The following is a 12,202-nucleotide window of genomic DNA, read 5'->3' on the forward strand; positions in this document are numbered from 1 at the left end:
GAGTGAGACGTGTTCAGAGTGAGACGTGTTCAGTGAGACGTGTTCAGTGTGAGACGTGTTCAGAGTGAGATGTGTTCAGTGAGACGTGTTCAGTGTGAGACGTGTTCAGTGAGATGTGTTCAGAGTGAGATGTGTTCAGTGAGACGTGTTCAGAGTGAGATGTGTTCCGAGTGAGTGAGGCGGGTTCAGTGTGAGACGTGTTCAGAGTGAGATGTGTTCAGTGAGACGTGTTCAGAGTGAGATGTGTTCCGAGTGAGTGAGGCGGGTTCAGTGTGAGACGTGTTCAGAGTGAGATGTGTTCCGAGTGAGTGAGGCGGGTTCAGTGTGAGACGTGTTCAGTGAGACGTGTTCAGAGTGAGATGTGTTCAGTGAGACGTGTTCAGAGTGAGATGTGTTCAGAGTGAGTGAGGCGGGTTCAGTGTGAGACGTGTTCAGAGTGAGACGTGTTCAGAGTGAGATGTGTTCAGTGAGACGTGTTCAGTGTGAGACATGTTCAGAGTGAGACGTGTTCAGAGTGAGATGTGTTCAGTGAGACGTGTTCAGAGTGAGATGTGTTCCGAGTGAGACGTGTTCAGAGTGAGATGTGTTCAGAGTGAGACGTGTTCAGAGTGAGATGTGTTCAGTGAGACGTGTTCAGAGTGAGATGTGTTCCGAGTGAGTGAGGCGGGTTCAGTGTGAGACGTGTTCAGTGAGATGTGTTCAGAGTGAGATGTGTTCCGAGTGAGTGAGGCGGGTTCAGTGTGAGACGTGTTCAGAGTGAGACGTGTTCAGAGTGAGATGTGTTCAGTGAGACGTGTTGAGAGTGAGATGTGTTCCGAGTGAGTGAGGCGGGTTCAGTGTGAGACGTGTTCAGAGTGAGACGTGTTCAGTGAGACGTGTTCAGAGTGAGACGTGTTCAGTGAGACGTGTTCCGAGTGAGACGTGTTCCGAGTGAGACGTGTTCAGAGTGAGACGTGTTCAGAGTGAGACGTGTTCAGAGTGAGACGTGTTCAGTGAGACGTGTTCAGAGTGAGACGTGTTCAGAGTGAGATGTGTTCAGTGAGACGTGTTCAGAGTGAGACGTGTTCAGAGTGAGACGTGTTCAGAGTGAGACGTGTTCCGAGTGAGACGTGTTCAGAGTGAGACGTGTTCAGAGTGAGATGTGTTCAGAGTGAGATGTGTTCCGAGTGAGACGTGTTCAGAGTGAGATGTGTTCAGAGTGAGACGTGTTCAGAGTGAGATGTGTTCAGTGAGACGTGTTCAGAGTGAGATGTGTTCAGTGAGACGTGTTCAGAGTGAGACGTGTTCAGTGAGACGTGTTCAGAGTAAGACGTGTTCCGAGTGAGTGAGGCGGGTTCAGTGTGAAACTTGCTCAGTCTGAGTGTGAGATGTTTAGTGTGAGTGAGATGTGTTCAATGTATTTATACAGAGAGATAAAAGCAGAAAAGAGAAGTGAGATGAGAGAGGAAGGAAGGAAAGAAAGAAAGATGAGAAAGACCGGAAACAACAAAAAGAAGAAGAAGAAGGAGAAGAAAAAGAAAAATCTTTAATAATATTTGAAAGCATTTCTGAATGTTTGGGTTTTTGTTTGTTTTCATTTAAAAATCTCTCTCTCTCTCTCTCTCTCTCTCTCTCTGCCTCCCTCCTCTGCCCCCCCCCCACACACACCTCCCGGTCTCTCTCTCTTTCTCTACGCCCCCACAAAATCTCTTGCTCACGAATAGAGGACAGAAGCGGCTCAGCAACAACTGGACCAGATTATCTTTTATTTCAAATCTCACACACACACAAGCTCCTCCCTCTCTCTCTCTCTCTCTCTCTCACACACACACACAAACAGACTCTTTTTCATTTTCAGTCTCAGGTCTGTGTTGTGTTTGTATTGTGGAGATAGAGAGAGGACGAGACGATCCCTCAGAGAGAGAGAGAGAGTGGACTCTGCACCATTGTGTGTGTAGCAATTTGACCACGGAGGACGATTTACTGGACATAAGTGTGAGTGTGTATAAGTGTGTGTGTGTGAGTTAAGGATGATGGAGGCGTCAGAAGTTCACGAGGAAACAAAGGAGAAGAAGAAGATCCACTTTGCTGTTCCCTCTACATCCCCAACCCAGCTCGACCCACGGCAGGTGGAGATGGTGGGTGACCACACACACACACACACACACACACACACTCACTCACCCAGGGTGTGTGTAATCACAGATAATTTAACTTCCTTAAATAAATGTATATTTTCTGAAATATTCTCACACCTCTTTAAAATATCACCTGAGACTGTGTGTGTCTTTTAAAGTAGGAGGCTAAAGGTACAGAGATTAGTGATACCCTGTGTGTGTGTGTGTGTGTGTGTGTACACTCAGCAATCTCTGATTGGACAGTTAACTATCAGCTTGTATAAACACTACATTCCTGTCTCTGATGTGAACTTTCTGTGTGTGTGTATTTATGTAAACAAGAGCAGAGTAGTTAACTAGTTTATCTCACACACACACACACACACACACACATGCCCTGTCTTGCAGTTCTGATTGTATCGTCTGTAACACACCTACACACAGTCTAAGATTTTACTGTTTCATCATACTTCTCTTCTCTCTTCTTATCTCTTCATTTTTTTCTCTTTCTTTTAAACACACTTCATTTCGAAATCAGTTTCTGTTTATTCCGTATCTCCATGGCTTCCTCAGGTCATTCCTACAGAACAGTGTGAACAGAAAACTCAGAAATATAGAGCAGAAATACATTCACTCTATAAAGCGAACATCATGTGATGAACTCAGTGAGGTTTAATCACTCAGATGTTGACGTGTGTGTGTGTGTGTGTTTGTGAAATTCCGGTGTTTGTGAAATTCTCTTATTGCGCAGTGAATCAGTGAAAATCTTGCTCTGAATCTACAGGCAGCTGCAATGAAGAATTTGTGGAGAAACTATTTAAAGAAGATAAACATTATAAAAACACAAAAGTCCACTGAAGTACAGATAAAACAACGAGTCTGTGTCTGATACACACATCACACAGAGAGGAGGAGGAGAATGGGGAAGAGGAGGAGGAGAATGGGGAAGAGGAGAAAGAGAAGGAGGATGGGGAAGAGGAGGAGGATGGGGAAGAGGAGGAGGAGGAGGATGAGGAAGAGGAGGGAGAGAAGGAGGAGAATGGGGAAGAGGAGGGAGAGAAGGAGGAGAATGGGGAAGAGGAGGGAGAGAAGGAGGAGAATGGGGAAGAGGAGGATGGGGAAGAGGAGAATGGGGAAGAGGAGGGAGAGAAGGAGGAGAATGGGGAAGAGGAGAATGGGGAAGAGGAGGATGGGGAAGAGGAGGATGGGGAAGAGGAGGGAGAGAAGGAGGAGAGGTGTAACTACATGATATATCAGTTGTGTTAACTTGTTGGCTTTAGAAGTGATAGACGGATTACTGATTCTCCTCAGAGCTAAAAACGACAAAAAAACACAGGAGAAATCATCACATCAGGAGACAAGTAACTTTCACTTGCTATCTCATGCTGTGTGTGTGTGTGTGTGTGTGTGTGTGTGTGTGTATAGGCCAGGCTGTCCTGTCCTGTGCTGGTTTAATTTTAGTGTGTGTATAAAGTGGGTCAGGTTGGAATGAGGACAGAGACGCTCTCAGCAGAGCAAAGAGAAATATTCACTCTGGAGTTTCTAATTAACCTCTGCCCTCATTACACTGATTCATCATCCTGCTCAACACACACACACTATACACACACTATACACACACTATACACACACTATACGCACACTACATCATCATCCTGCTCACTCCGCCCTCATTACACTGATTCCACATCATCCTACACACTATACACACACACACACACTATATATATATATATATATATATATATATATATATATATATATATATATATACACAAATTATACACACACACTATACACACACACACTATATATATATATATACAAATTATACACACACACTATACACACACACACTATTTATATATGTATATATATATATATATATACACAAATTATACACACACACTATATATATATATATATCTACACACAAATTATACACACACACTATACACACACACACACTATATATATATATATATATATATATATATATATATATATATATATATATATATATATATACACAAATTATACACACACACACTATATATATATATATATATATATATATATATATATATACACTATATTGCCAAAAGTATTCGCTCCCCCATCCAAATAATCAGAATCAGGTGTTCCAATCACTTCCATGGCCACAGGTGTATAAAATCAAGCACCTAGGCATGCAGACTGTTTTTACAAACATTTGTGAAAGAATGGGTCGCTCTCAGGAGCTCAGTGAATTCCAGCGTGGAACTGTGATAGGATGCCACCTGTGCAACAAATCCAGTCGTGAAATTTCCTCGCTCCTAAATATTCCACAGTCAACTGTCAGCTGTATTATAAGAACGTGGAAGTGTTTGGGAACGACAGCAACTCAGCCACGAAGTGGTAGGCCACGTAAACTGACGGAGCGGGGTCAGCGGATGCTGAGGCGCATAGTGCGAAGAGGTCGCCAACTTTCTGCAGAGTCAATCGCTACAGACCTCCAAACTTCATGTGGCCTTCAGATGAGCTCAAGAACAGTGCGCAGAGAGCTTCATGGAATGGGTTTCCATGGCCGAGCAGCTGCATCCAAGCCATACATCACCAAGTGCAATGCAAAGCGTCGGATGCAGTGGTGTAAAGCACGCCGCCACTGGACTCTAGAGCAGTGGAGACGCGTTCTCTGGAGGGACGAATCGTGCTTCTCCATCTGGCAATCTGATGGACGAGTCTGGGTTTGGCGGTTGCCAGGAGAACGGTACTTGTCTGACTGCATTGTGCCAAGTGTAAAGTTTGGTGGAGGGGGGATTATGGTGTGGGGTTGTTTTTCAGGAGCTGGGCTTGGCCCCTTAGTTCCAGTGAAAGGAACTCTGAATGCTTCAGCATACCAAGACATTTTGGACAATTCCATGCTCCCAACTTTGTGGGAACAGTTTGGAGCTGGCCCCTTCCTCTTCCAACATGACTGTGCACCAGTGACCAAAGCAAGGTCCATAAAGACATGGATGACAGAGTCTGGTGTGGATGAACTTGACTGGCCTGCACAGAGTCCTGACCTCAACCCGATAGAACACCTTTGGGATGAATTAGAGCGGAGACTGAGAGCCAGGCCTTCTCGTCCAACATCAGTGTGTGACCTCACAAATGCGCTTCTGGAAGAATGGTCAAAAATTCCCATAAACACACTCCTAAACCTTGTGGACAGCCTTCCCAGAAGAGTTGAAGCTGTTATAGCTGCAAAGGGTGGACCGACGTCATATTGAACCCTATGGATTAGGAATGGGATGTCACTTAAGTTCATATGCGAGTCAAGGCAGGTGAGCGAATACTTTTGGCAATATAGTGTATATATATACACACAAATTATACACACACACTATACACACACACACACTATATATATATATATATATATATATATATATATATATATATATATATATATATATATATATATATATATACACAAATTATACACACACACTATACACACACTCACTATATATATATATATATATATATATATATATATATATATATATATATATATATATATATATACACAAATTATACACACACACTATACACACACACACACACTATATATATATATATATATATATATATATATATATACACAAATTATACACACACACTATACACACACACACTATATATATATATATATATATACACAAATTATACACACACACTATACACACACACACTATATATATATATATATATATACACAAATTATACACACACACACACACACTATATATATATATATATATATATATATATATATATATATACACAAATTATACACACACACTATACACACACTATATATATATATACACACAAATTATACACACACACTATATATATATATATATACACACAAATTATACACACACTATACACACACACACTATATATATATATATATATATACACAAATTATACACACACACACTATATATATATATACACACACAAATTATACACACACACTATACACACACACACACTATATATATATATATATATATATACACACAAATTATACACACACGCTGTACACACACACACACTATATATATATATATATATATATATATATATATATATATACACAAATTATATACACACACACTACATACTATACTACACAGTAAATACATACACACACACAGAGATTACACTGATTACAGATTATACATATAGTGCTGTCAATCAGGCGTACTTATTAGAATATTAGGCCACGCCCTTGGGGATAATGTGTCAGAAAGTAAAGTAAAGTGAACTGTGAGGTCAGTGGAGGTCAGGTCCTCTGTTTCAGAATTGTTTTTTTTATCTTTCCACTGATGAGCTATCTGAGGCCATTCAGATAAATGATTCATTCAGATCTGTTCACACTGTTCCACTGACCATGAACAGGACTCCGTTATCTCACTGACTCACTTAACTGATTAACAAAAAGAGTCACTGATTCAAACACTGAATCACTTCATGAGAGAGGAGCGAATCTCAGACATGATCTATAAGATTCACTGATTCATAACATAATTGTTTATTAAGGCCGTTTGCTGATGTTTGATTCAGTCTGGAGGTCAGTGAGTTTGATTACATCAGAATACTGAAGCAGCACCTGAATGAAATGAACGACTCTGTGATTCATGATTAATGATCCATTTGTCTTAGTGAATCGTTCAAGACAACCAGAGTGATTCTTACATTGTGAAATCAGTTTTTAATGTAGACTTGTGTTGTGTGTGTGTGTGCACATGCACGTGTGTTTTTGTGTGAGTATTTGTGTGTGTTTGTGTGTGTGAGAAAAATCTGCATTCTGCTCAATACTTTCTGTTTATGATCTCACTGTAACCTCACCTGTGTGTTTTATATAAATCAGGTGTATATGAGGATAAAGTGGTGTATATCATGAACATCAGGGGTTAGTGGGCAGAGCTTATCAAGCTGGTAGACACACCTCTGTACCTGTGCTTCACTTGAGCTTTACCTAGAATTCCATACACATAGAATGTTGCCAGGTCTGTGATTCTCACACACACACACACACACACACACACACACTGTTCTCCCTTTGCTTGTTTCTGTGGGCAGATTTTCTGAGCAATTTTACAGAATTCTGGATGTAGATTTAGATCCAGCTCCAGTCTCCTCTCATTAACTCTTTATCTTATGGATAGGTCATTAGCTTGAGTGTTTATAAACATACAAATCAGACCACATTCTGTGTGTGTGTGAGTGAGTGCATGTGTGTGTGTGTGTGTGTGTGTCTGTGTGTGTGAGAGATAAAGACGTAGCTGTAGCTGGAGGTGGTGGTTTTCTGGGTTAGGTCAGTGTGCAGCGTCAGTGTAAGGACTGGGCTCTCTGAGGAACAGACCCAATTAGACACAGACTCTGTCTTTAAGTGATGAAAAGACAGATTAGAAATGGGACAGATTTTATTTTTAATACTCTCTGAATAAATCACAGTAGAACGCAGGTCTGGAGGTGGAGTTAGATCATGTGTTGTATTACTGAGCTGGAGAGCACACAAACAGAAATAAATGAATTTCGTCCAGAAATACATAACATAACATTAGTAACAATAAGAGAAATGTAACAGCTAAAGCTAGCGCACTTGCTACACATTTGATACATACACACATCATACAACATTCACAACATCACGACTCATTCATCACGAGTCGATTCATCCAACTGTAGGGCATAAAAGGGACTCTCTCGAATGTGTTTAACCAACTTCTGAGTTATATCATCTGCCAGTTCATTTATTCTTCTCTCAACCGTATTATCCGAAAGTGAAATCAGATTTAACTGCTTGCGGGCCTTTTCTCCACACATCACGCCAACCATTTCTTTCACGGCAGGTAAAATCAAAGTTTCACCAATTGTGTGTGGTTTTCCAGCCTTCGCCATTAGTTTTGCAACGCGATAAGATGCCTCCACTGCTTTACTGTTGTCGTTGACAGAGAACGCAGTTTCAAGAGTTTTTTTCTTGCTTTGGTACTCTTTAAGTTTGTTCTCAAAAAAACTCAATTGGCTTGGACGCATATTCACTATGTTTTGTTTCCAAGTGCCGTTGTAATTTGCTCGGTTTTAAAGCTTCATTTGACAAGACTTCTGAGCGTACAACACAGAGCGGTAGCTCGTTCTCCACTCCCACACACGTGAAACCTAGTGCTAGGTACTCGCTGCTATATTTTCTTCATTTAGGTTTATTTTGAGTCTTTTCAGTGTCCTGCTTCCTTGTGGATGAAGAAACGTCGGTATTTGTCCTTTTCAGCGATCCCGTTGACAACCATTTATCCATGTTTACATCTGTTTTAGCATGTATGCAGCAAAAATATGTTAGATAGCCTAAATTGGTGGGTTTTTATTAAACCAATCAACGAGATGGAATAGTGAATGCAAAGTAACAGTTTATTATTAATTTTTCGTTATTTAATTATATATCAAATTGTGATATTTAATTATGACTACACATTTTTCATACATTAGCAATATTATTATTTCTATTGATAATAACTAGCGGCCCCCCTGCAATACCGTTGCGGCCCACAGGTTGAAAACCACTGATCTAAAGGATTGTTCCACTAAATAGGAACAAAAACACATTTCCTGCCATCTCTGCTGTTTTCTTCTGGAGTCCAGTACAAGCCTATTATTATTATTATTATTATTATTATTATTATTATTATTATTATTATTATTGTTGCTACTATTAGTCGTAGTAGTAGTAGTAATAGTATTTATTAATTTATTTATTCATTCATTCATTTATGTATATTATTTTATTATTATTATTAGTAGTAGTAGTATTTTATTTATTTATTTATTCCTTTATTTATATTATTTTATTAGTAATAGTAGTAGTAGTATTTTAATTATTTATTTATTTATTTATTCATTTATATTATTTTATTATTAGTAGTATCTATTTATTTATTGAATTTTATTATTATTATTATTATTATTATTATTTGTCCTCAGTACAGACAGGATGTTGGGTTTTAACTAGTGGTTTGTTTCGTGTTGTTGTTGTTGTAGATACGCAGACGGAGGCCGACGCCCGCCACTCTGTTTAGAGTAGCTGACCAGCCGTGTCCAGAGGACGAGTACACTGCAGGGCAGGTAGGAGGATAAACCACACCCACACGGCACAGATCATTCCCATAATGCACTGCTGTGATTGTAGCAGAAATACAAGTGTGTGTCTGGGTGTGTGTGGGTGTGTGTGTGTGTGTCTGGGTGTGTGTGTGTGTGTCTGGGTGTGTGTGTGTCTGGGTCTGGGTGTGTGTGTGTCTGGGTGTGTGTGTGTGTCTGGGTGTGTGTGTGTGTGTCTGGGTGTGTGTGTGTGTGTCTGGGTGTGTGTGTGTGTCTGGGTGTGTGTGTGTGTGTCTGGGTGTGTGTGTGTGTCTGGGTGTGGGTGTGTGTGTCTGGGTGTGTGTGTGTCTGGGTGTGTGTGTGTCTGGGTGTGTGTCTGGGTGTGGGTGTGTGTGTGTGTCTGGGTGTGTGTGTCTGTGTGTGTTTGGACTGATACAGAGATGAGTAACGTACAACACTCCTCATCATTCATTACAATATACTCCTCAAATCTTAATTAACGTGTGCTGGGTGATCAGATGTTAGGAGATCAGGGTTGTATGCATGTGAGGAGTGCCGGGGATGAGTTCATTTGAGAGTTAAGGGGATGAGAGCATGTGGGAGTTCAGGGGATGAGTTTAGGGGATGAGTGCATGTGAGTATAGGGGATGAGTGCATGTGAGTATAGGGGATGAGTGCATGTGAGTATAGGGGATGAGTGCATGTGAGTACAGGGGATGAGTGCATCTGTGAGTACAGGGGATGAGTGCATGTGTGAGTACAGGGGATGACTTTAGGGGATGAGTGCCAGGGATGAGTTCATGTGTGAGTACAGGGGATGAGTGCATGTGTGAGTTCAGGTGATGAGTTCATGTGTGAGTTCATGTGTGAGTTCAGGTGATGAGTTCATGTGAGAGTACAGGGGATGAGTTTAGGGGATGAGTTCATGTGTGAGTACAGGGGATGAGTGCATGTGTCAGTACAGGGGATGAGTGCATGTGTGAGTACAGGGGATGAGTGCATGTGTGAGTAGAGGGGATGGGTGCATGTGTGAGTACAGGGGATGACTTTAGGGGATGAGTGCCGGGGATGAGTTCATGTGTGAGTTCAGGTGATGAGTTCAGGTGAGAGTACAGGGGATGAGTTTAGGGGATGAGTTCATGTGTGAGTTCAGGGGATGTGTCCTGTCCACACATGCACTTATCCCTTGTACTCACACATGCACTCAGAGATGTTTTGTGATCTAATCACTCAGTCAGAGACACATACAGACGACAGAAGCTTCACTCGTCTCCTCAGACCTTCACGTGTCTCCTGTTATCATTGTCACATCACTTTCTGTGGATGATAATGAGGGTTTGGGTGAATAATAGTGATAATGAAAATAGTCGTCGGAGAGAGGTGGGGGAGGAGCTTGATGAACAGACATAAATGCACAATATAAATCTAAATGATGATGATGATAGTTACACACACACACACACACACAGAGGGGTGATAATAAATACAGCAGATTAAATGTGAAGTGTGATTTGTTGTGTTTCAGTGGGTGGTGGGTGAGAACGGAGTCCTGAGACCAAAACGTCTCAATCCCAGCGCCTACCAGCCTCCTTCACTCAAAGGTGTGTGTGTGTGTGAGAGAGAGAGAGAGAGAGAGAGAGAGAGAATGGGTGGTCTGTATTATATATATTTCAACAGATGTTGCTGTGCTGACTGTAATGTTTACAAACCACATTCACACACACACACACACACATCAGTCATGCTCATGCCTTCCATTTTTACTGTTAAATGTGTAGGATTAGGACAGTGACAGCTGTGATGGTTGTGTCCCTGTGCTGGATTCTACAGGATTATGACAAACACACACACACTCTCTCTCTCTATGTCTCATTCAAACCCCATGTTCATGTTCACTCTAACGCACATCACATCACTGAAAACACTTGTGGGCGTGTCTTAGCAACTTCTGGTGATGTCATTTTTGTAGGCATGTCTCAGTAACTACTGATGATGTCACTTTTGTGGGTGTGTCTCAGTAACTACTGATGTCAGTTTTGTCGGCGTGTCTTAGCAACTACTGATGATGTCAACTTTGTGGGTGTATCTTAGCAACTATTGATGATGTCACCTTTGTGGGCGTATCTTAGCAACTACTGATGCTGTCACTTTTGTGGGCGTGTCTCAGCAACTAGTAATATTATTGTAAGTCAAGGAAAGAAATGATTCAAAAGCTGCTACAGAAATACAGCACTCCTTTAACCTAAACACATCTCCTCTGAACACACACACAAACACACACACACACAGGATCAGGTGAAGGACACACACTTGAGCATGACCTGTGTTTGTGATTTTATCTAGAGTTCGTTGAAAAAAGTAAGATAAAGCTCAAACAGCTTCTGACTCCGCCCACGTCTGCAATATTGTCTGTGTTTGTAGAAAAATGTGTATCATTGCAGGTGTGTGTCAGTGCAGGCGTGTGTCAGTGCAGGCGTGTCAGTGCAGGCGTGTGTCAGTGCAGGCGTGTGTTAGAGTGTAGGTGTGTGTCAGTGCGGGTGTGTGTTAGAGTGTAGGTGTGTGTCAGTGCGGGCGTGTGTCAGTGCGGGCGTGTGTCAGTGCAGGCGTGTCAGTGCGGGTGTTTGTCAGTGCGGGTGTTTGTCAGTGCGGGTGTGTGTCAGTGCGGGCGTGTGTCAGTGCGGGCGTGTGTCAGTGCGGGCGTGTGTCAGTGCGGGTGTGTTAGTGCAGGCGTGTGTTAGTGCAGGCGTGTGTCAGTGCAGGCGTGTGTCAGTGCAGGTGTGTTAGTGCAGGCGTGTGTTAGTGCAGGTGTGTGTCAGTGCAGGCGTGTGTCAGTGCAGGCGTGTGTCTGCAGGCGTGTGTCAGTGCGGGCGTGTGTCAGTGCGGGCGTGTGTCAGTGCGGGCGTGTGTCAGTGCGGGTGTGTGTTAGAGTGTGGGTGTGTGTCAGTGCGGGCGTGTGTCAGTGCAGGCGTGTGTCA

The 12,202-nt window shown here is 41.9% G+C and overlaps 1 protein-coding gene across 1 annotated transcript in view; it reads left to right on the forward strand.

Moving 5' to 3' along the window:
* The first annotated feature begins 1,688 nt into the window (after positions 1-1,688).
* ppp1r1b (protein phosphatase 1, regulatory (inhibitor) subunit 1B) overlaps positions 1,689-12,202 on the forward strand; it is a 28,716-nt gene continuing 18,202 nt past the window's right edge. The window contains exons 1-3 of the mRNA XM_058377247.1: positions 1,689-2,117; positions 9,171-9,254; positions 10,753-10,828. Of these exons, the coding sequence (XP_058233230.1) occupies positions 2,010-2,117; positions 9,171-9,254; positions 10,753-10,828 (268 nt within the window). The 5' untranslated portion in view covers positions 1,689-2,009. The remainder of the gene's footprint in view (positions 2,118-9,170; positions 9,255-10,752; positions 10,829-12,202) is intronic.

The sequence above is a fragment of the Hemibagrus wyckioides genome, linkage group LG24 (assembly GCF_019097595.1).
Source record: "Hemibagrus wyckioides isolate EC202008001 linkage group LG24, SWU_Hwy_1.0, whole genome shotgun sequence".
Lineage (NCBI taxonomy): Eukaryota > Metazoa > Chordata > Actinopteri > Siluriformes > Bagridae > Hemibagrus > Hemibagrus wyckioides.